The sequence below is a fragment of the Protopterus annectens genome, chromosome 9.part0, assembly GCF_019279795.1.
Source record: "Protopterus annectens isolate FY-2018-M chromosome 9.part0, PAN1.0, whole genome shotgun sequence".
In the NCBI taxonomy this organism is placed as follows: Eukaryota; Metazoa; Chordata; order Ceratodontiformes; family Protopteridae; genus Protopterus; species Protopterus annectens.
Window position 1 is genome coordinate 934256070 of NC_056743.1, and position 25403 is coordinate 934281472.

At 44.4% G+C, this 25403-nt stretch overlaps 1 protein-coding gene across 1 annotated transcript in view; it reads right to left on the reverse strand.

Moving 5' to 3' along the window:
- LOC122810608 (tastin-like) overlaps positions 1-25403 on the reverse strand; it is a 1451617-nt gene that overhangs the window by 891448 nt on the left and 534766 nt on the right. Inside the window, exon 7 of the mRNA XM_044082184.1 lies at positions 20976-21043. Coding sequence (XP_043938119.1) covers positions 20976-21043 — 68 coding nt within the window. The remainder of the gene's footprint in view (positions 1-20975; positions 21044-25403) is intronic.

Sequence of the window (25403 nt, forward strand, 5' to 3'; positions counted from 1 at the left end):
CCATGCTTGTCTGTGATAAGTCCTTGTGTAGAATCTTTTCAATTGATAATTTTGAGGACAGGCAAACAGATCTATGTCTGGGCTTCCCCATGTCTCTGTTATCATGCTGAAGACTTGTGGATTTAGTTTCCACTCGTGAGGATCCATAAGGTTTCTGCTTAAATCATCTGCCAGAGTGTTTTGTTTTCCTGGCAGGAATTGAGCTTGAAGATGTATATGGGAGGTCAAGGCTGTGTCCCACAGTGCCATGGCTAATCTGCAAAGGGGGTATGAGTGTGTGCCCCCTTGCTTGTTTATATACCACAAGACTGTGGTGTTGTCCATCTTTATCAGTAGTTGTCCTGGATGAAGTAAGTCCTTGAAGGCTGTTAGGGTATTTTGAACAGCTAGCATCTCTTTCTGGTTGATATGTAGATGCATTTGTTTTGGTGTCTATAAGCCCTGAATGCATCTTCCTGCCCATGTTGGCCCCCCCAGGAATAATCTGATGCATCTGTTAAGGTATGGCTGGCAGGGGGTAGAGTGAAGGGTAGTCCCATGTTTTGGTGACATGCCTTTGCCCACCGTAGAAACTCCTGTTGCAGGTAGGGAATGAGAGGAATCATTGTTTCCAGACTGTGTGAATGCTGACTCCATAAACTTTTTAGGTACCATTGAAGTTTCCTCATAAGCAGTCTTGCATATGGAATTAGTAGGATGCCATGAAGCCCAGAGCCTGCAGAATTTGCCTTGCAGAAGACTGGGTTTTTGTTGCCATCAGTTTGAAGTAAGCAGTCAGCTGTCTTTGCTTGTCTGGCGTGAGGTAAGCCATCTGGACAGTTGTATCCAAGCTTGCACCCAGGAATGTTATTTTTTGAGAAGGTACCAGTTGTGATTTCTTTTCATTTATTGTGTACCCTAAGCATGTTAGAAGCCTTTTCACAAATGCCAGGAGTCGAAAAAGAGTGTCCTTGTTCTCTGCTTGAATGAGACATTCATCTGAGTAAGGATATATTTGTATACTTCTTTGTCTGCAAAAAGCAATTACTGGTGCCAGGCACTTTGTAAAGACCCTGGGCGCAGTAGATAAGCCAAAGGGCAGTGCAGAGAATTGGTAATGCATAAAGCCAGCTTTGAATCTGAAGCATCTTCTGAACGATTATCTTACTGGGACATGCAGGTATGCCTCTTTTAGGTCTAAAGTCACCAGCCATGCATTCTTGCCCAGCATGGGCAGAAGCTGCTGCAAAGTCAGCATTTTGAATTTTGGAATGTCCATGTATGTGTTCAAAATTGATAAATCCAGTATTGGCCGCCAGGCCTTGTCCTTTTTCCTGTTCTGGTACAGTCTGAATGGCATGAGGGACGTAACCTGTTTCTGTGCCTCTGTCCATTGATTTTTTGGCAGATTTGGCCAACCATTTGCCATTGGCAGAGTGTGGAAATGGAATCTTTATCCCTGTGATATGATGTTTAGTACCCACTTGTCCTGGGTTATTAACTACCAATTTTGAGCAAAAAGTGCTAATTTTCCCCCTATGGGTGCTGCCAAAAGTTAAGTGCTTGGTGTAGGCAGAGGGAATTCATTGGGATTGCTTTCTGTAGGTTTGCACTTTATCTCCTCCAGATTTGGAGGTGGAAGCGCCCCATTGCTTTGACCTGTATGAATCTTGCGCCTGGTATCTGGAACCCTTAGGGTGTCTGGATTTGTCCCTTTAAGCTTTGTCTGACACAGGAAAGAGTCCAATTTTTTGTAAGCCAGTGTCTACTAAATCTTGGTGGCTTCACTTGTAAGAAGTCTTTAACAGTTTGCATAGACTTAGCTTCATCTTCCATTTTCTTTAAAACCTCTTCTGCCTTAATACCAAACAGAGAATCATGCTGTAAAGGTGCATCTAGCAATTTAGTTTTAACATGATCAGGCAAATGTTGTTCCTTTAACCAGGCATGCCTCCTAATCACAGATCCAGTAACTGTGGCCCTGCAGGAGGCTTCTAAGGAATCAAAACCACATTGCAAAGTATGCTTTCCAACTTGTTCAACTGCATGCAATAATTCCTGCAATTCTTTATTTTCTGCACACACTGAAATCAACATAATTTTCTGTTTCAGCAATCCCATAACATGTTGTTGGTACTTAAGCATATGAAATTGACAGTTTAAGGCCCTGATTGCCAAGGTTGCAGATGTATAAACCTTTTTCCCCATCTGTCTAGTGCTCTTGAATCTGTCGGATGGGGTAGGATTTTTTGCTGTTGAGGCCTTAACTCCCTTTGGACCCTGTGAAATAGTTTCAGGATCAGCAGCAGGGTTTCCAAATAAAAATTTATGAGAGTCAGGGACCCTGTAATATCTGTCAGGCTTACTGGGAGCCGGAGGTAAGGAGTCAGGGGTCAAGCTTGACTCCGAAAACGCATCATCCACAATATCTAAAACGGGGAATGGTTAAAGGCTTGTGCTGAGGGAGAAGATGGAAATCCCTGAGCCTCTTTTTTGATTCTGAGAAGTCTTGATTCTCCCAGTGAAAATGCAAGTATGCAAGGTTTCTCCAAATGAATAATCCTCAGGAGGAGATGCAGAAGGAATAGACTCCTTAGCATCAGAATCCTCCAAGGGAGGTATAGATAATTCCTGATCAGAAGAGGAATCAGAAGAAATAGAAACCTGATATGAAGATTCATAATCGATGTCTTGCCTAGGCCTCTTATCTGGGGGGGGGGGGGGGTAGTCAGCTATTTTGATAATCTGTTTTTTAGGCATAGAGGCCTGTGCACGTGGCTCTTGCGTCGGTTTTTTAGTTTTAGAAGTTGCTTTTGTCTTTGGTTTTGCAGCTGTCGTCGGATTGATATACAAATGTTGCAGTCTGAAGACACCCTCAGAAGCCGGTGCCTGCTCAGCGGCTCCAGACCCATCTGAGGGAGATACATCCATCAGTCCAATACCTTGAGTATCTTGCGGCATTCCGGACCCACATGGGTGTCGGTGGAGGCCTGCGACTCAAAGGTAGCAGGTATCAGGGGCTGCGAAAGCATCTCACTGAGTACCGGCAAACCAGCGACTGGCTTAGAAGTTTCGTCAGTTTTGGATCTCGACTGCCTTTTTCTGTCCTTTTCTTTGCATTGTTTATGTACTCCGGTAGTCGGATTGCTATCCGACGACATTTCTGGGTAGTTAAATCTGTTTCCAAAATACTTTGATGCAAAAATATACAGACGCTTAATAGTGCGTTGGTTAAATCTAGCACAAAACTGACAGCCAGGCACATTGTGATCAGGGTCTAGGCAAGGAATAAAGTATAAATGGAAATCCTTATGAGGTATTTGCTTCCCACAAGTAATGCAATTATTAACTTTTTCTGACATTGGTAAAAAGCAAGAAAAAAGTTTCCCCAAGGGGTACTTAACTTTAGTGAAGACTTCGGTTCTGAAACTCGAACTGGAATATTTCAGTAGTCGGCCACCCGGCACTTGCGAAATGTTTCTGCTTCGGGCACCGCGCAGCAAGAAAGACTAAAGAAAATGGTGTCAGCTGCATGTTTTATACCCCTGATGACCTGACGTCATGGAAGAGAAGACAGCAACCGATGCAGGACCCAAGACTTTGGAATTCAGGCCGACCGAGGGCAACCTACCAGCAGATTACCCAAATGTAAAGACTGCAACAGTGAAACACGAAGAACATCCACACACAAACAGCCAACAGGCCCAAGAATTTTTAAAACAGCAATAAGTCAAATCCGGTTAAAGACCCACATTGGTATCACAATAAAACTGTCAGCAATCAGAATAAAACTTCACACAAAGTAAAAAACTCCTAATAAGCAGTAATAATAAAGAACTAAATCACTTAGCCATGGCCAACCAAAAGAAGCTTCCGACTGAAGACGTGGCAAATGAGATCTGGGGAATGTGAGCATGCACCATGGGATATCTCCTAGCCACGAGCCAATCAGAAGTTTTCAGGCTAAGCGGCTGAGTCGGAGCCAAGGATTGGCTTTGAACCCACATGTAATAATGGAGGCGAGATAAGACTACATAACATCTAGTGTTATCGCTGCTGCCATTGAGCCCAAGACCTTGAGGATGAATTTTGCTTGTACCTTTTTCTTTTTGAGTAGGATAGATACTTGACTGCGTAGTGTTTGTATTCTCTCTTGAGGCAATTTTGCTACCATATTGTTTGTGTTTAAATCTGCACCTATAAAGGTAATATGCTGTAATGGCAACAAAGCAAATTTTTCTGTATTTATAGTAATGCCTATTTCTTAGCAGAGATGGATGGAGTCCCTGGCTCTGATTAGTAGGTGCTTGGTGGTGGCAGTCAGAAGCCAGTCTAAATATGGAAACACCTGGAATCCTTGACATCTCAGATGAGCCGTGACTACTGCCATGCATTTGGTAAGCACTCTGGGGGCTGTAGTAAGGCCAAAGGGCATAGCTCTGAACTGGTAGTAACCGACTCCCAGCCGGAAGCGTAGAAATCTTTTGGACCGCCTGTCCACCTTTTTGTGGTAGTACGTGTCCTGAAGATCTAAAGAGCACATCCAATTGCCTTGTCCCAGAAAAGGGGGTATAGACTGCAGTGTTACAATCCGCAATTTTGCCTTCTTTACCGACTCGTTTAGTCTGCTGAGGTCCAATATTGGTCTCCAGTCCCCTGTCTTTTTTGGAACTAAAAAGAACCTTGAGTAAATTCTGGATCCGATCTGGTCTGTGGGGACTTCCTGGATGACTCCTCTTTTTTCTAGCAACCTTTGAATTTCTAGGGTTGCTTGATCCCTTTAACTGGGTGGATTGTATGGGATAGACTTTGACGGACGAGGTGGGCAGTGGAAAGGAATGTTGTATACCCTGGATATAATGGACTCTACCCATCTGTCTCGAGTCAATTTCAGCCAGGCTTCTGGGTACATTGATAGTCTTCCCACGACTGCTTCCAGAGGCTGACAGTCAGGCCTCCTTTCAGGAGCGCTGGAAGGGCCGACTGGCGAACATAGCTCTGTCGCCCTGGTTCTGCGGAACTCCCCTGCCGTGTGGACAGCATCTTCCATTGTTATTCCCCCCTCTGCCCCTGGGGGAAGGATCACCATGAGCGTCCGACAAGGCTCCTTTGGACTTCCAGAACCACATTTTCCCACTCTTTTGACCTTTAGGATAAGGTCTGGTAGGGGCAGAAAAACTCACTCTGACGGCAGGTAGAGTCTTATCATCTTGCTGGCTCCTGGTGATAGTCTGTTTTACTTTGTCGGAACAGGGACGAGCCATCAAAAGGAGCATCAATAAAGGAAGATCTGAAGGGTTCAGCAAACTCGCAAAGGCGCATCCAGTAATGTCGCCTAAGAGCTATTCCTGTGGCTGCTGTCCTGCTCACTCCATTAGCTGCATAGGAAATGAGGCGCATGGAAGAGTTTGTAATAGAAGTTAAGGTCGCAAGCTGGGAATTTGCCTGATCTGACAAACCCTGGGCTGTAGCACCTTGTAGGGCATCTCCCAGCTCTTTCAGGAGATCCCTCTGGAGTCGGGTGAAATGTGACAAGTAATTTAGTGACCGTAAGGTAAAGGCCACGAAGGAGAACATACTCTTCCCGTATCAGTCTATTGTACAAGACTCCTTGTTCGGTGGCTGGACAGATGCAGAAGTTTCAGCTAACTCCTCCTTCGTGGCTGCTGCCACCACCATCACATCTGCTGGAACTCCCTTTGTTAGATACAGTCTATCCTCTGGGGCCATAATGAATTTATTTGACCTCCTCGGAATGGGGTCCACTGACTCTGGAGAGTCCCACACCTTCCGACTCAATACCCAGGAGGGGGTTGAAGGGCGGAGACACCCAAGAGGTGGAGGGGTGAGTGCCAAATGCCTCCAGGTACATAGACTCATCCTCAGAAGGGGAGAGGGATTTCCAGCTGCCCCTCTGCTTAAGGATCTCAAGGATGTCTGAAAGAGAGACATCCTCAGTGGGTGACCGTGGGGACCCTTCTAAATCCTCTAAGTTGGTATCAGAAGTGACAGACTCAGGGGAGTCTATGTGCTTCCTCTTATACTGTTTCTTCCGAGGGACCTTCTCGGGTGATCTGGAAGGTGTCGGAAGAGGAGTTTCCACCCATTGGGGTTTCCTGGGGCACTAACTCTCTACTCTGGGGCTGATGGAGGGATGATGAAGCAGTAGACTCCAGCCCTTTAGGGGGAAGAGTGGCTGGAGCTGAAGGTGGAGCAGACTCAGCGGAATGCACACCTCGAAGGCACCGCGATCCTGGGCTGAGAGAGACTCCAGTCCAGAAGGACCTGGAGATCTCCCCAGCGCTGAAGAGAGGCGACTCTGAGGCGGATGTGGGAGCCGAACTCACCTACACCAAAGTGTCGATTGGGAGAGTCGTTCTAACAAGGGTCTGACTCAACCCCCCCCCCCAAAGAGCTGACCAGGGAGTGTCGACTCCCAGATTCCTTAATGGAAGACAGTATAGATGAGATCAGAGCAGACATCAGATCAGAGATATCGTGGGTGATTACTGGTTCCACCGGTTCCAGCACAATGACTTTCTGACACTCTAGCTCTGAACTCATTTGAGTCGAAGGAGGAATAGATGGTATCTGAGATACAGTAGTCAGCTCCACGATCCGATGGGCTGGGCTCGAAAGAATTTCTGCTAGGTCCCGCATCCACAGCAACCTCTTCACCGCCCACTCCATGTCATCATCCAATAATCTGGAGGATCGAGAGGAATGGGTAGATGACCTATGGCTACCTGTCACAGACTAATAGAAGAGATTGCGGCACAGAGCGTATTGGCTCCAATGACGGTGACCAATTTCTTTTTCGGCTCCATAACGGTTTTGAAGACTCCGATGGAACTGAGGGAGGGCCAGGTTTGTTTGAACAGAGAACCTTCAACTCCGAAGATACTATATCCTTGTGACTACTTGATGGCTCAGACACCGGAGCCGACGTAACGGACTTTTTTGTCTCGTCCGATTTTGAGGCCTGATTACCTTCTTCAAAAGGGCCTTTAAACAAAACCCTGAAAATGAGTATTTTTTCTATCCTGTAAAACCCTTGCACTAAAGCCATAACAAATGGAGCAAGAGTCCTGGAGATGGACTGCTCCTAGACAATACACACAACTTGTGTGGCCGTCCATTAGAGACATTTTCTAGGTGCATAAATCGCACTTTTTAAAACCAAATTGTCACGACTCCTTGACAGATTCTTTAGACATCTTGTAAACCAACTACTAGCAACAACAACAATAACAGCTAACAGTAACTACAATAACTGCAACAGAAAAAAAACAAGAGATTTTTTTTTTTTTTTGGGAAGGAAAGGGGTGGGAGGAGGTGAAGTCTTTAAGTTAAACGACAGTCTCCTCCAACCAGAGGAGACGCCTCTAACTTAAGCGGTGACTCCTTAAGAAAAGTGAAAGAAGCCCTGAAAAAAAAAGGGGCTAAAGAGAAAGAATCCTCTAACGTAAACGGATTCTTTAAGGGGAATAAGAGAAACAAACAAGGGCCCAAAGAGAACAGCCGAAGACACACTCAAGTAATAAAACAACACACTAGCACTCTACTTGGACTGGGAAGGTATAACAGTGTCTAATAGGAAGATAATGTGAAAAAGTATAGCAAAAGGTGTATAATAAGTGTAATTACTAGCCTGAGCCAGTGAAGACAATCCCAATGCTTCAAGCGGCAAACGAGATCTGGAGAACAGCCGCTAAGCATCATAGGATAGGTTGCAGCCTCGAGCCAGATGAAACTCTCTAGCTTTTGTATGCGGCCGAGTCACAGCCGAACCCAACCAGCAAGAATGAAGGTGAGATAGGACAACATAACATCACTAGTTTCAGCACAAGGTGAAGGATGACATTTTGAAATAAATTTCTCTTAGTGATGCAAACATGGCATATATAGACATGTATATTAGAAGAGACTCATACTGCACATTGGTTGATGCATTATTTCAAGAAGTACTACTCCTTTCTTCTCGTGTATAAAAAAAAAGTTGGTGCGGGCACTGGGCCTAATAAACTCATCCTTCTAAAACACTTAGTCTAGCAGGAGTGCTGGCAAAGGATGAAAAAAGTCAGGAGGAATACTGCAGCAAACCCTCTGTATAAAGGAGAAAAGGAAACTATCTTTGGTAATTGAAGACCTGTAAGCCTGACAATGCTGGCTGGGACAGTGCTAGAAAGAATTCAAAGAGCATGTTTGGTGTTTTAAACCACAATATGCTTCAGGACCTGAGTTAGTACTATAACAGAAATGTGACTAAGCTGGATTAAAGGCATTCTGACAGGCATATGCATCCACCAAAAATACTAAGATTAGGGGACTGTAAGAGGAGCAAAGGAATATTGAAAACAGGTAAAAAATGGTTGGAAGGGAGAACACAGAAAATTGTGCTGTGAGTTACCCTGTCAGGAGAGAAAGGGGTGACTAGCGATAAACCACAAGTTTCAGTAATAAACCTGGAACTTCAACATATTTCCGCCAAAGCTAAGATATCAAAAGCCTAGGAAGAACCTACAAAAAACTGATCAGATATGCAGAAATAACATAGCTGAAGTTCAATACTGATAAAGGTATTAAGTGTAACATATCTATTGTAGAAGGATGCAGGAAGGGCATACAAGCGAAGAGCAAAACACAAGCACAAAGGCCAAGAGAAGAACATAGGGATCTTCTAAGAACAAACAACACGGAAATAGAGAAAGGAGATTCTGTCAACAGGGATAACTGCAAGTAGGGGTTCGGAAAATAGGCAAGATAGGCCTTGAGTTTATTGGAGAAACCTAGCAAAGGAACCAAGGTATCGGGTGCAAATAACTAGAAGGGAAAGGTAACAGAGTGGGATGATACTAAGCAGAAGTTTGTACTGCAGGTTAGAGATTGTCTTTCCTACCAGAGACTGATATAGAATAGCAAAAATGACAACAGGGAGCCCTAAGTGAAAGACCAGCTCTGGTAGACTTAAGTAGAATCAGGAACAGAAGCTGCTGTTAAAAAATGGATAATTATATGGCATATAAAATATTACATGGTAACTATATGAATCAGAGGACGTGAGAAAAGATTGTAAATTGCTCTTCCAAGTCTGTCTTCCCAAAGAAGCAATGGAAGGACATATGTATATCTCCCAAATATGCAACAAAGTCAAGGCAGCTTAGGATGTTTGCCTGGAAATATTTGCGTAGGTATTTTTATTTATTTCCCCAAGTTGACTTCAAATATTTTTTCCTCAGGTTAACAACAAATGTTGGATGTGTGATGAGAAAGTAGTAACAGGAACATTTTTGGGGGGGATTGTGATGAGATGGTAAATTTTAAAACAATGCTACAGTACTCTCTCAGAATTATTTGGGGAGCAAATTGCTGTAACTAAAGAAATTATTTTTTGAGTTGGGATACAGGATCTAAAGTGCCTAGATATCATAAGGCCTTATCAAGTTCAATGCTATTGGCTGCCAAAATAGCAATTACTAGAAAATGGAAATCAAAATCTAAACTAACTGTAACTGAAGTATTGCCTATTGTTAAAGAGACAGAGGAATTTGAAATGAGATCTTTAGAAAAGGGAAGGGGCAAATTACATAGAAATAAATGGAATTTGTGGGAACAATACATGCAGAACAACGTTCAGGTGGAAGAGTGAAGTTTAAGAGAAGGCAGGAATTGTCCAATATATGTAATGTTTTAGTGTATGACAGTTATAAAGAAAGACAACTTATGTAATCTATACTGCTTGAAAAATATTATGGTATCTTTTCTGTTGAAAAGAAGTTGCGTCTTTCCATGAAGTTCTGTGTTGTCGATCTTCACTAATCCTTGACTGTGGACTCTGTTCAGAGTCTCGGAACAGACTCGGCTGTTTACTTCAGCTCGCGCCTGCCAAACTCTTGAGCCAGGCTCTACCTATAATGCTCCTCTCTAAATCACCACCGATCGAGTTTGCCTAAATTAGTGCCAGACAAATAGTAAATAGCAATAAAGAAAAAAAGAAACCAGATCTGTGTCCCTATTATGAAGCCAGTCTCGGAAATATTCGATCCACTAACAGTCCCAGACCAGGGGAAGGAAGTGGGGGGGGGGATGTCAAGGATTAGTGAAGATCGATAAAGTACAGTTTTGTACCTACCATAAATGTAGATTGAGTGTATACACTGCTGCAGTCATTACACTTGGGTTATCCTGCCGTCAGGCGGTTCCCCAGTCTGCCTGAGTTCCAAAGTCTTGGTCCGGCGTCGGTTGCTGTCACCTCCTCCCTGCTGTCAAGTGTGACAGGGGTATATAAGATGCAGCCGAAGCCATTTTCTTCAGTTTTTCTTGCCCCAGATGTCAGGTGCCTCTAAATAGGTAGGCAATTCCAATTGCTAATAAAACATACATAAGAAAAGCAAAAAACAACTTACAGCTACCAGCAAATACTCCCCACAGGTAGTAAGGGTAAAAGACATAGGTACGTACCAGCCAGTAAGAGGGGAAGGAGGGAGGGTAACCTGGACTGCAGCAGTGTATACACTCGAACATCTACATTTATGGTAGGTACAAAACTGTACTATGTTCATCGTGTTACACTGCTGCAGTCATTACACTTGGGTAGAAACCCATAGCTGAGGTAGGGTGGCTGGTTCTAGAAGGCATTAGGGGTGGCTATAAGGCCCTGCAGCACTGCAGTGGCGAAGCCAGCTCTGGATTTAGAGTACAGAGGCAGATAGTAATGCTTGGTGAAGGTATGTACAGAACTCCAAGTTGCTGCTTCCAAAATATCCTTGGGTAGGTACTCCCCTGAGATAGGCAGCTGAAGTGGCTGCTGCCCTGGTGGAGTGAGATCTAATGCTGCTAGGTACAGGTTTTCCATGGTACGTGTAACAGAAATGTATACAATGTCCTATCCATTTTTAAACAGTCTGTTTTGAAATGGCTTTTCCCTGTGCTCCTGCAGCATATGCTACCAATAATTGCTCAGATTTTCTGAAAGCTTTGGTTTTGTCCAAGTAGAAGCGTAACTGCCTGTGAATGTCCAAAGTGTGCAGTAGTTTCTCCCCTTTGTTCTGTGGTTTAGGATAAAAAGTTGGCAGGTGAATAGTTTGGTTTAGAGCCACACTGGATACCACCTTTGGCATAAACGTAGGGTTAGTTCTTAAAGACACCCTGTCCTGGTGGAAAATGAGGAAAGGTTCCACTGCCATTAGTGCCTGTAATTCTGAAACTCTTTGTGCTGATGTTATTGCCAGGAGCAGGGCAGTTTTCCAAGAGATATATTTTAATTCTGCTGTGTTAGCTGGCTCAAAAGGAGGTAAAGTTAGCTTTTCCAAAACAAAGTTGAGGTCCCAAGTTGGAGTAGGTGCTCTGCAGGGCGGTCTTATGTTTATAGCCCCTCTGAGGTACTGTTTTAACAGAGGATTAGAGAAAATTGGTGGATCCGTGTTGTAATGAGCAGAGATGGCAGAGGCATGGATCTTGATGGATGAGGAGGAGAGGCCTTTGTCCAGCATCTCAGTTAAGTATTGTAGTATCTGAGGAATGTTTGGAACAAGAGGGTCAAGGCTGTGAGCTTGGTTCCAGGCACAGAATCTCTTCCATTTATCTGAATAGGCTTTCCTGGTACTTGGCCTTCTGGCCTCCAGAATGATATCCATAACAGCTTTGGAGAGAGGCATTGCTTGCTTGACTAAGGAATCTTCCATGCAGCTAGGTTTAAGGTCTTTAGCTGGCTGTGTAGAATTTGGTTGTTGTGCTGATGTCAGCAGATGTGGGATTTGAGGCAAAATCCAGGGTGGTTCTTGTGCTAAGCTCCTTAAGATTGGGTACCAGTGCTGGCGTGGCCAGTCTGGTGCAATCAGGATCATCTTTGGCTCTTCTTGCCTGGCTTTTATGAGTACCTTTGGCAGGAGAGGAAGTGGTGGGAAAGCGTATACTTGTAGGTTCTCCCAGCTGAATGAGAGGGCATCCACTTCCCATGCTTGTGGATGGTAACTCCTTGTGCAGAATTTTTGTAGCTGGCAGTTTATTGGGGATGCAAACAGATCTATGTCCGGCTCCACCATTTCTGTGTTATCATTCTGAATATTTGTGGATTCAATTCCCATTCATGGGGATCCATGATGTTTCTGCTTAAGTCGTCTGCCAATGTGTTTTTCTCTCTTGGCAGGAATTGTGCTTGCAGATGAACTTGAAGGTTTATAGCTGTGTTCCACAAGGTCATGGCTTGTCTGCATAGGGGGTAGGAGTGAGTGCCCCCTTGCTTGTTTATGTACCACATAACTGTGGTGTTGTCTGTCTATCAGTAGTTGTCCTGGATGCAGCAGGTCCTTGAAAGCTACAAGGGCATTTTGTACAGCTAGCATCTCTTTTTGATTGATGTGAAGATGCCTTTGTTCTGCGGGCCACGTGCCCTGAATACATTTGCCTGCCATGTGTGCTCCCCAGGCGTAATCCGATGCATCGGTTGTCAGTGTTTGCCTGGCTGTGGGTTGTGTAAAAGGCTGTCCCTTGTTGAGGTGACAAGCTTGAGCCCACCATTGAAACTCCTGTTGAAGGCAAGGGATTAGTGGTATAACGGTTTCCAAACTTCAGTGTTGAGACCATACATTCTTTAGGTACCATTGTAGTTTCCTCATATGCAGTTTGGCATATGGAATTAGTATGCAGGATGCCATGTAACCCAAGGCATGCAGAATTTTTCTTGCAGGGAGTTGGGTCTTTGTTGCCATCAATTGAAAGTATTGAGTCAGTTGTCCTTGCTTGTCTGGCGTGAGATAAGCCATCTGGGCTGTTGTGTTCAAGCTGGCACCCAAGAATATAATATCTTGTGAGGGCACTAGTTTTGATTTCTTTTTGTTTACTGTGTACCCTAGGCAACTTAACTTTTTTACAAACACCAGATGCTCTAGAAGAATGTCCTTGCTCTCTGCTTGAATCAGGCAATCGTCCAGGTACGGATAAATCTGAATTCCTTTTTGTCTGCAAAATGCAATTACTGGTGCCAGGCACTCTGTGAAGACCCTGGGCGCAGTAGATAAGCCAAAGGGCAGTGCAGAGAATTGGTAGTGCATTGAACCAGCTATGAATCTGAGGTATCTTCTGCAGTTTTGTCTGATAGGGACATGCAGGTATGCCTCCCTGAGGTCCAAAGTCACGAGCCAAGCTTTCTTGCCCAGCATGGGAAGAAGCTGCTGTAATGTCAACATTTTGAATTTCGGAACATCCAGGTAAGTGTTTAGAGATGAAAGATCCAGAATGGGCCTCCAGGCTTTGTCCTTTCTGGGTACCAGAAAGAGTCTTGAGTAAAATCCTTCTCCTTGCTCCTGTGATGGTACCTTTTGAATAGCTCTCATATCCATGAGTGCTGTAATTTGTTTTTGAGCCTCTGCCCATTGACTTGGTGGCAGATTTAGCATTCCTTTTAACCGTGGCAGAGTGTGGAAGTGGAACATGTAACCTTGAAATACAATGTTGAGAACCCATTTGTCTTTGGTGATCATTTGCTAATTGTGGTAGAAGAGTGCCAGTTTTCCTCCCAAGGGGGCTGCCAAGAGGGATTTGTTTGGCAGCTGTAGTGGGAAATCATTGGGGCTGCTTTTTATATGGTTGGGGTCTGTCTTCCCCTTCCTTCTGGCCTGAGGCAACCCATTGTCGAGGCCTATATGGACCTTGTGTTTGACCTCTACTTCTTGGACATCTGTATTTTCCCCTTTGAGGTCTGTCTGTAATTGGAAAGGACCAATTCTTAGTTGGCCAGTTTCTGCTAAATCTAGGAGGCTGAACCTGTAAGAAATCCTTCACCGTTTGCATAGATTTAGCCTTATCCTCCATTTTCTTTAATACCTCCTCTGCCTTAACTCCAAATAACACATCCTGCTGCAAAGGTGCATCTAATAATTTTGCTTTAACATGAACTGGTAACGTATGTTCTTTTAACCAAGCATGTCTTCTAATGACAGAGTCTGTAACTGGCTGCTCTGCAGGAGGCCTCTAGAGAATCAAAACCACATTGCAAAGTATGCTTTCCCACTTGTTCAGCTGCATGCAAGAAATCCTGCATTTCTTTCAAATTAGGAGGATCTGATTCTGGAAGCATTTTCTGTTTTAATTGAGACAGTAAAAATTGCTGATATTTTAACATGTGAAACTGGCAATTTAAGGCTCTCATTGCTAAAGTTGCAGACATATATACTTTCTTTCCCCATCTGTCTAATGCTCTGGAATCTCTGTCAGAGGGAACTGGATTCTTGGCTGATGAGGCCTGAACTCCTTTGGGTCCCTGAGAAATAGTTTCAGGGTCAGCTACAGTTCTTTTATACAGAAATTTATGTGAGTCAGGGACTCTCTAGTATCTGTCAGGTTTAACAGGGGCTGGAGGTAAGGAATCAGGATTTAAGCTTGATTCAGTATACACATCATCTACAATATCTAACACTGGCGGAATAGCAAGGGGTCTGTGTTGAGATAATAAAAGGAAGTCTCTGAGCCTTTTCTTGGATTCTGAGTAATCCTGGCCTTCCCAGTGGAAATGCTCCCTCATGGTATGTAGGGTTTCCCCAAAGGAGTAGTCCCTCAGGCGGTGAGGCTGATGGAATTGATTCCTCAGCATCAGAATCCTGATAAAGGGGTAGAGAGTATCCTAGGTCTGAGGATGAATGAGAGGAGATGGACACCTGGTTGGATGAGTCAGTCTGCATCCTGTCTAGGCCTTTTACCAGGAGGGGGATGGGACCCCCTGATCAGAGTGATTAGGTCTTCGGCCATTTTGAGCATTTGTTTCTTAGGCATGGAGGCCTGTCCTGGAGAATGCTGTATTTGTTTCTTTGATTTTAAAGGAGGCTTAGACTTAGCTGAGGGTTTAATGCTTAACTGAGTAGGTCTGAAGACACCCTCTGAAGCTGTGGGTTGCTCAGCTACTCCGGATCCCTCAGAAAGGTTAGTCTCGGTAAGCTGAATAACTTGTGCGTCCGAAGGCCCAGCCATCTCCACATGGGAGTCAGAGGCAGCCTGTGGTTCTACAGCAGCGGTAGTCTGGGGCTGCGAAGGTGCCTTGCTGAAAACCGGAGAACCGGCGACTGGCCTAGAAGAGGCTTCGTCATCAGTTTTAGGCTTCGGATGCCTATCCTTGTCTTTGCGCTTTTTGTATATTCTGGTCATCAGAAGTTCCGACGTCATGGTATAATTGAATTTTCTACCAAAATAATGTCGGGCAAAATCAAACCGACGTTTAATAGTGCGCTTGTTAAACCTAGCACAAAACCGACAACCAGTGACGTCGTGGTCTGGGCCTAGGCATGGGATACAATAGGAATGGAAATCCTTATGAGGTATTTGCTTCCCACAAGAAATACAGTTATTAACTTTTACTGACATCGGTCTGAGGCAAGAAAAAGTTTCCCCAATGGGGTACTTAGCTTTGTAGAAGACTTTGGTTCTGGATTCGGAATGAAAATCTCAGGAGATGGCCGACCGGCACTTGCGAACTGCTTTTGCTTCGGGCACTGCACGGCAAGAAAGACTTAAGAAAATGGCGTCGGCTGCATCTTATATACCCCTGTTGCAATAACGTCAGGGAGGAGGAGACAGCAACCGATGCCGGACCAAGACATTGGAACTCAGGCCGACTGGGGAACCGCCTGACGGCAGGATAACCCAAGTGTAATGACTGCAGCAGTGTAACACGATGAACATCACAGATGGAACATTATAGTAAGACATAGTTTCTTTATCTGATGATGTCAATCTTCATGTAAACCTTGACGGTGGGACACAGTCACTAGCTACCTGAATCTTGGGAGGTCTCATGGAAGAATATTCCTAAGCACTATTGAACCAAATGATGCATGTCCCCTAGAGACCTAACTCAATTTGTAATGAGTGATAAAAGTACAAGAAGACCATGAGGAGAAGACCATAGGGCTGCTGCACAAATGTCATCTAAAGAAGCTCTGGCATGAAACTGCAGAAGCTGCTACAGCTTTAGTTGAGTGGGCTTCCACAGGGCGTGGAGGGTGAAGTCCCTTTGAATGATAGATAAATGTAATACAATCTCTTAGACAGCTAAGGTAACCTTGGAAACTGGGTTACCTAAGGAAAGTGAGGAAAAGGCAACAAATGGTCAAATTTTCTGAAATCCTTTGTTCTATGAAGATAAAAATGTAATTGTATAAGAATGGCTAATAAATGTAGACAATACTCTTTCTTATTGGAGAAGTTAGCAAAAAAGACTGGTAGACACAATGTTTGATTGATATTAGATTCTGAAATTACCTTTAGCAAGAAGGAAGGATTATTCCTGACGGAAACCCTGTCTTTGTGAAATATTGTGTAGGGGGGTTTGCAAGACAAGGCTTGAATTTCAGAAACTCTTCTTGTAGAAGATATAGCTACTAAAAATAATGTTTTCTAAGTCAGAAATTTTAAGTCACAAGTAGCTGATGGTTGAAACAGGGAAAGAGTAAGATTGTAGAATTGGGGGTAAATCCCATGGATGTGCTCTTTAAATGGAGGCCTTAACATTAGGATTCCATGAGCCAAAATGATTTAACAGACAAGACAGGAAAGGGAAGAATGCCTGGCAGTTGGGGGAATTAGAGAAGCCACACAATGAGCTTGAGATGTTGGAGATTTGGATGAACCATTCCTTCTGGATGAGATAACAGATCTGGAGATGGGTCTCGAAGCCAAGGTTTCCGAAGTAGATGAGGCCAAATGAAGGGAAACTACATTTGTTGAGGCCAGAACAGGGAAATGAGAATTATTGTGTTCTTCAACCTTTTAGCTTTCTTTAGAAACTGAAATATCAGAGGAGTTGGGGGAAAGGCATTCAGAAGACCAGGGGGGGGGGGGGCAAATCATGAGGAAGAGTCTCTGGGTGACTCCTCCGGAGGGGGGATAAGGGTGAAGTAACTGCTGTACTTGCTGTTTAAAGGGGACACAAACAGATCACAGCAATGTTGGCCCCAGTGACAGAAGATCTTGTCCATCACCACAGGATTGAGAGACCACTCGCGAGGCATCCCAGTACTTCTGCTCAGCTTGTCTGCTCTCACATTGGAGCTCCCGGAATATGCATTACCATGAGAAAGCGGTTGGAAGAAATCACCCATTGTCAAACTCTGAAGGCTTCTAGACAAAGTGGGTAAGATTTGGTTCCTCCTTGTTTGTTGATGTACCAGATTACTGACATGTTGTCCGTCTGAACTGCCACTGTTCCTAGGGGAAGGACATCTTGAAATGCTTGCAACACTAAGAGCTCTTCCCTCATCTCTGGAACATTGATGGCCCCCACCTGAGGCCAATTTGCACAAGTGTCTTAGACTGTCCTCCCCAGATAATGGCCCCCCACACTATCTTGGAAGTATCCATGGCCACTATGGCTTGGGGCTGTAGAAGGATGAAAGGGCAGCCCAAAAGGATCTCGTTGGAATGGAGCAATCAAGACAGGTCTTGTTTGCAGCAATTGGTGATCACGATGTGATGCGACACCGGCTGTTTCATTAACGACCATTGGTTGGCCAGAAGCCATTAGAGAATCTGCATGTGATATCTGGCCAAGGGAACTAAAGTAATAGAAGCTGCCATTGAGCTTAGCGCCTGTAGGATGAATCTGCCTGAAACACTTCTGTTCTGAATAATATGGTTTACCTGTGATCTGATCTTTTGGAGGCTTTCTGCTTGGAGTGAAGCAGTTCCTGAAATCGTATTTAACAGAGCTTCAATAAATTCCAGCTGTTGTGTAGGTTGCTGATTTGACTTTTTGTAATTTATTGTAATGCCTAAAGAATTGCAGAGATGCTAGGTTTAATCTCCTGCCCATTCTAGCTGATGCCTGGTTTATAGATGTAAGGTGTCAATCGTCAAGATAAGGAAAAACTCGAAATCTCAGTCTGAGATGAGCTCCTACCACTGCAATGCATTTGGTAAACACCCTGGGGGCTGTGGTGAGACCAAAGGGCAATGCTCAGAACTGGAAATGACTGGCTCCCAGCCAGAAGCACAGGAATCCCCTGGAGCGTTTGTCCATTTTTATATGGTAATAAACATCTTGAAGATCTATACAGCACATCCAATTGCCTTTTTCCAAGAATGGAAGTATTGACTGTACTGAGACTATCCAGAACTTGGTTTGCTGAACTGGCTGAGATACAAAATGGGCCTCTAGTCCCTGTCTTTCTGGGCACTAAAAAGAGTCTAGAGTAAAACCGGGATCCTCTTTGGTCTGGTGGGGCTTTTCGGATGACTATCAGTTTTTGAATTTCTACGACTGCTACTCCCCTGTGACTGGGTGGAACATCCAGGAGTTTTTGTGTTTTTGAAATTGAGGAAAGGGGAATAATATAACCTTTGGTAATGATTCTCTGTACCCATTTGTTCAATGTTATCTATAGCCAGGTAGACTGGTGCAAGGATAATTGTCCCCAGACTGCCTCCATTCAAGAGTGCTGGTAGGAGTTAGAGAAAATCTCTGGACCCTTGGTTCTGCAGGCCACCTCTGCCTCTAGGACTTTGTCTTCCATTGCCACATTCCCCCTCTGCCCCAAGGAAAGTCCTTGCCACGTGAGTCCTGGAAAGGCCCTTGGGGCTCTTTGAACTATAGCCTCCCACTTCTCTGGTTCTTGGAGTGGGGCCATTGAGGAGTGAAAAAGCATGCATCCATGGCAGAGGGAGTCTTTCCATCTTTCTCACATCTGGCCAGTGTATCTTATTTTGGGTTCAAAAAGGGATGCTCTGTCAAATGGGGCATTGACAGATGAAGATTTAAATGGCTCCACAAAGTCACACAGGTGCATACAGGCATGCCTCCTAATGGCTACGCCTGAACCTGCCGTTCTTGTCACCCCTTCAGCTGCTTAGGCAATCAGCTTCATGGATGAGGTAGAAATTGCTTAGAAGGTGGTGAGCTGAGAGGCAACTTTGTGTCATACCTCTTCATTTACTGCTCCTTTGAGAGTATCTGACAGCTGTTTGATCAGATCTCTCTACAGCCTGGTAAAGTGCGCCTTGTAGTTCAAAGATCTGACGGTGACAGTTGATGAAGCATAAACATGCTTTCCGAACCTATCCATAGTCCTAGACTGCTTGTTAGGAGGATGGATAGTAGGACTTTCCTCTGCAAGTTCCTTCTTTGTGGCTGCTATCACCATTGCATTTATGGGGATTCCGTTAGCCCAGTGCTGCTCTTCCTTAGGGGCAGAAAGGATCCAGTCAGGCCTCTTGGGGATCAGTTCGATGGAGTCAGGAATCTTCCAGGCCCGATGTGCAATCAAATTAATGAGCTCATCAGTGGGTGGAGAGATCTAAGAGGTAGAGGGTTGGGCGCAAAAAGCCTCCAGGTATACAGACTCCTCTGAGGAAGGCTGGAGGGAAGACCAGCCACCCCTCTGTTTCAGGATTTCAAGGATGTCCCCAAAGAAATCCTCATCAGAGAGTGACCTGCGACAACCTTCCCCTTCATTAAAATTGGTATTTTCAGTGAAGGACTCCTCCAGGGAGTTTAAGTACTTCCTCTTTCACTTTTTCTTCGCAAGTACTTTATCAGGGGGGACATTCCAGGAAGTACCTGAAGAGGAAACCACCAAAGTGGATTTTTCCTGGGGTTTTTGTGCCCTCTGTACCAGGGATGAGGATGACGGAAGCTCTGGAAGAGGGGATGCAGAAGTTTGGCCCAACTGGGAAGGCAAGGACTGAGTCCACAATGGACAAGGCCTTCTCCATGATCTGAAAAGTGGACCCCCCAGTACAGGGATGGGAGCCCACAACCAAAATAGACTTCTTCAGAACTGTGGTTCCACCCTGCACTGAGATGGTGGCCTCCAAAGCAGAAGCCTGGGTAGAGCCAATGAAAGCCAAAGCACCGAGGGGCATAGAAGGTTCTGATAAAAAGGAAGTCGAACCTTGCCCCTTGGAAGTGGCGATGTCTCAACCCTAGGAGACCTCCGGATCAAAAAAAAACAGAACAGCTCAAGGCAATTCTCTGTTCCGGAGAAGTTGCTCTTACCAGAACCTAGACAGTCTGAGCCAGGTAGGTTGGTGCCAGGGGTTCCAAAGACTCAAATGGAGTTGGAGGAGGAAGATGAGACAGTGTCAAAGGACAGATCCCGGTGCTGACTTGGCTGCGAACCAAAGATGAAGATAATCCCCTCACCAAAAAGAACTGATATCCCAGCCTCATGATGTCTGATTCTAAGAGGCTCTTAGTGAATCGAACGGACCACACTAGGCGGTCCGGCTAAGAGGGGAGTCCAAAAATGGATCGACCGAAGAAGAGTACTTTGTCCTTGATATCAATATCAATGTGGTCCTGCTTCAGTACTGATGAAATTTCTGGTGCCAAAGTAGTAGTTGTCTTATCCAAAGTTGTGGTGGGTGCAGAGTCTGTCTTGCTTATCAGTGCTGAGGAACCGTCAACACCGTAGGCTGTTTGGATAACTTTTCAGGCAGTTCCGAGGAACTACTTGGAACTTAATGTGAATGTTTCTTCAGTTTAGAAGAGGAAAAAGAGGAGGATGATGAGCTGGCTTCAGTCTTCGATCCAGATATGGCCTCTTCGGAGTCCCCTTTTAATAAACCCTTCAAACTTAACTTGTTTCTCCAATCAGTTAAAGTTCTGGCGGATGGCACAATCTTCCTGCAGGTGTACAATGCCTAGACAATACACACACCAGACATGCCCATCTGAATTGGACATCTTCCTGTCACATTTCTGGCACCTCTTAAAGCCAGAAGGGCCCTTTGAAGGTTTAACAGACACATTAGATTTATCAGCCATGTCAGAAATCAAAATTTAAAAGTGCTCCGAGTTGCACTATCTGATCCTACACTTTTAATAAGGAACTGTTAAAGAGCATGGAATAGCTGGTAGTTGTGGGTGGTGAAAGCCATACAATACCAATAAATATGGCTAAAATGCTATCAGTAATATGTAATGTGATAAAGACTAAAGAACAACGTTTGACATTAAAAACAGAAAATACAATAAAAGGATAAAATATCAGCTTTTGAGATTCACTCACCACATGTCTTCTGCAAAGAGGCAGTAGGTGTCTCCTTTACTACAACCACAGTTGTCTCCTCTGGAATTCTAGCACAAGAAAATAGAAAAAGCAGACATTTTATGAAAAACACACACTTCTCAACCACCTATACAAACCATACTACAGATGAGTTAAGAATACTCACCACAAAGTTCACTCATGTGACCATACTCACCACATCAGTACATGTTCAAATGCAAGGATCACTTCACTGATACTGTTACTATTCATAATGGTTTGAAATTGGGCACAGGCAGCCATTGCTACATCTGTACTGAATTCCAAAGCAGGCAGTCAACTTTCCAAGTCAAAGATGTCCAAAGCATACTTGTAAAGGGAAAGTATCCTTTATAACTTGTACTTCTGTATGCGAGTAAAAATGTTGCTAAGAGTGTATAAGCAGACAGGTTAAGGATTACCGTAATATGGCCAGAATGCAAGATCCTCCACATAAGTGTGACAGAAAACAATGCCAGGAGAAGAATGCGTTTTCCTACTAAAGGTTCTCACTTCATAATTGCCAGATGTTAAGCCTTCATTTTCTTTATTTGCCTGGGACTTTTACAATATCTATTTAATGGGATACTTTTATTGCAGCACCGACATTATGGCAATAGCTGTCTGATGTTCCTGTAGTTTAGACTGGTGTGTGTGTGTGTGTGTGTGTGTGTGTGTGTGTGTGTGTGTGTGTGTGTGTGTGTGTGTGTCTTTCTCTCTTGTTGCCTGCGCAGGTTGAATATCGGAGAATTGCAGAAGTCTCAAACTCAAGTCTGTTCAGCCCTTTTATTAGTAGCAGCTACAAAATCTCATCTGTATTTAGCAGAGAATGGTTTCCAACTACAGAATGTACAGTTTTGTACCTACCATAAATGTAGATGATAGAGTGTTCACACTGCTGCAGTCATCACACTTGGGTTATCCTGCCATCAGGCGGTCCCGCAGTCGGCCAGAGTTCCAAAGTCTTGATCTGGCGTCAGTTGCTGTCACTTCTTCCCTAACATCAGTGCGACAGGGGTATATATAAGATGCATCCAACGCCATTTTCTTCAGTTTCTCTTGCCCCAGATGTCAGGTGTCCAAAAGTGGGTAGGCAATACATATTGCTAATCAAAAATATACATATAAAATAAAAACAATACCTTCAGTTACCAGCAAATACACCCCAAAGGTTGTATAGGATAGAAGGGTATAGATAAGTCCAGCTAGTTCAGAGGGGATGGAGGGAGGGTAACTTGGACTGCAGCACTGTGAACACTCGAACATCTACATTTATGGTAGGTACAAAACTGTACTATGTTCATCGTGTTACACTGCTGCAGTCATCACACTTGGGTTGAATCCCAAAGCTAAGTTTGGGTGGCTGGTCTATAAACAGTTAGGATTGGCTAAGAGGCCTTGCAGAACTGCAGTGGCAAATCCTGCTCTGGATTTAGAGTAAAGAGGCAGGTGGTAATGCTTGGTGAAGGTGTGCACTGAACTCCAAGTTGCAGCCTCCAAAATTTCCTTGGTAGGTACTCCTCTGAGAAAGGCTGCTGAAGTGGCTGTTGCCCTGGTGGAATGAGGCCTAATGTTATTAGGGACTGATTTTCCATGCTGTGTGTAGCAGTACCAAATACAATGTCCTATCCATTTGGATATAGTCTGCTTTGAGATAGGCTTGCCTTGTGATCCTGCAGCATATGCTACAAACAGTTGATCAGTTTTCCTGAAAGCTTTTGTTTTGTCCAAGTAGAAGCGTAGCTGCCTGTGTATGTCCAAAGAATGCAGAAGTTTCTCCCCTTTATTTTGGGGGTTTGGATAAAAAGTAGGCAAATAGATGGTTTGGTTAAGAGTCACACTGGATACCACCTTTGGCATGAAGGTAGGGTTTGTCCTTAAAGATACCCTATCCTGATGAAAAATTATAAAATGTTCCACTGCCATTAATGCCTGTAGCTCTGAGACTCTTCATGCTAAAGTTACTGCCAGGAGCAGAGCTGTTTTCCATGATAGAAATTTTAGATCGGCTGTATTGGCTGGCTCAAAAGGTGGTAGGGTCAGTTTTTCCAAAACGAAAATGAGATCCCAAGTTGGTGTTGGTGCTCTCCGGGGCGGTCTTATGTTTTTAGCCCCACTGAGGTACTGCTTTAGCATGGGATGAGAGAATAAAGGAGGATCTGTGTTGTAATGTGCAGAAATGGCAGAGGCGTGAATCTTAATTGATGAAAAGGATAGGCCTCTGTCCAGCATCTCAGTTAAGTATTGTAAAATCTGAGGAATGTTTGGAACAAGAGGGTCAAGGCTGTGAGCCTGGTTCCAGGCGCAGAATCTCTTACATTTTTCTGAGTAAGCTTTCCTGGTGCTAGGCCTCCTGGCCTCCAAAATGACATCCATAACAGCTTTAGAGAGAGGTGTTGCCTGTTTGACTAAAGCATCTGCCATGCAGCCAGGTTTAAGGTTTTGAGCTGACCGTGCAGGATCTGATTGTTTTGTCGAGTCAGAATGTGTGGAATTTGGGGCAAAATCCATGGTGGGCCCTGAGCCAAGTTCCTTAAGATAGGGTACCAGTGCTGGCGTGGTCATTCTGGAGCAATCAGGATCATCTGTGGTTTTTCTTGTCTGGCTTTTAGGAGTACCTTTAAAAGGAGAGGCAGTGGTGGGAAGGCATAGACTTTTAGGTTTTTCCAGCTGAACAGAAGAGCATCCACTTTCCATGCTTGTTTGTGATAAGTCCTTGTGCAGAAATTTTGTAGTTGGCAATTCAGAGGGGAGGCAAAAAGATCTGTCTGGGCATCCCCATTTTTGTGTTATCATGCTGAAGATTTGTGGGTTCAATTTCCATTCGTGAGGGTCCATGATATTTCTGCTTAGGTCATCTGCCAGAGTATTTTTCTTTCCTGGCAGGAATTGTGCTTGCAGGTGAACTTGGTACATTAGAGCTGTGTGCCACAAGGTCATGGCTTGCCTGTATAGGGGATAAGAGTGAGTGCCCCCTTGTTTGTTTATGTACCACATTACTGTGGTGTTGTCTGTCTTCAGTAATAGTTGTCCTGGGTGTAGAAGGTCCTTGAAAGCTGTTAGGGCATTTTGAACAGCCAACATCTCTTTTTGATTGATGTGAAGATGCATCTGGTCTGTGGTCCACTTGCCCTGCATGCATGTTCCTGCCATGTGTGCTCCCCAGGCGTAATCCGAAGCATCTGCTGTTAGAGTTTGCCTGGCTGTGGGTTGGGTAAAAGGCTGACCCTTGTTTAGGTGACATGCCTGTGCCCACCATCGAAACTCCTGTTGTAGGCAGGGAATTATTGGAATTACTGCTTCTAGACTGAGACTGTTGAGTCCAAACACTTTTTAGGTACCATTGTAATTTCCTCATATGCAGTCTGGCATATGGTACTAGTAGTATGCAGGATGCCATGAATCCCAGGGCCTGCAGAATTTTTCTTGCAGGGAGATGGGACGTTTTTGCCAGTAGTTGAAAATATGGAGTTAGTTGCACTTGTTTGTCTGGCGTGAGGTAAGCCATCTGGGCCATTGTATTTAAGCTGGCACCCAGGAATGTAATCTGTTGTGAGGGCACTAGTTTTGACTTATTTTCATTTACTGTGTAGCCTAGAGAAATTAGCAAACTTTTCACAAATGCCAGATGCTGTAGAAGAATGTCCCTTGTCTCTGCTTGAATGAGGCAGTCGTCCAGGTATGGATATATTTGAATTCCTTTTTTCTGCAAAATGCAATTACTGGTGCCAGGCACTTTGTGAAGACCCTGGGCGGAGTAGATAAGCCAAAGGGCAGTGCAGAGAATTGGTAGTGCATTGTACCAGCTTTGAATCGGAGGTATCTTCTGCAATTTTGTCTGATAGGGACATGCAGGTATGCCTCTGAGGTCCAGAGTAACAAGCCAAGCCTTCTTGCCAAGCATGGGTAGAAGCTGCTGTAATGTCAACATTTTGAATTTCGTAATATCCAGGTAAGTATTCAGAATTGAAAGGTCCAGTATAGGCCTCCAGGCTTTGTCCTTTCTGGGGACCAGGAAGAGTCTTGAGTAAAATTCCTTGTCTTTGTTCCTGTTGTGGTACTTTTTGTATAGCTCTCATGTCCATGATTGCTGAAATTTGTTTTTGTGCCTCTGCCCACTGATTTTGTGGCAGGTCTGGCATTCCTTTTAGCTTTGGTAAAGTATGGAAGTGGAATCTGTAACCCTGAGACACAATATTCAGGACCCATTTGTCTTGGGTGATTGTTTGCCAGTTTTGAGAAAAAAGTGCTAGTTTTCCCCCTAAGGGGGCTTTGAGAAGGGACATGCTTGGCGTACGCAGTGCAAAGTCATTGTGACGGTTTCCTGTAAGGTTGAGACTTGTCCTCACCTCCTTTTAGGGTTGAGGTGCTCCACTGCCGTTGTCTGTTTGAGCCTTGTGGTTGAGATCT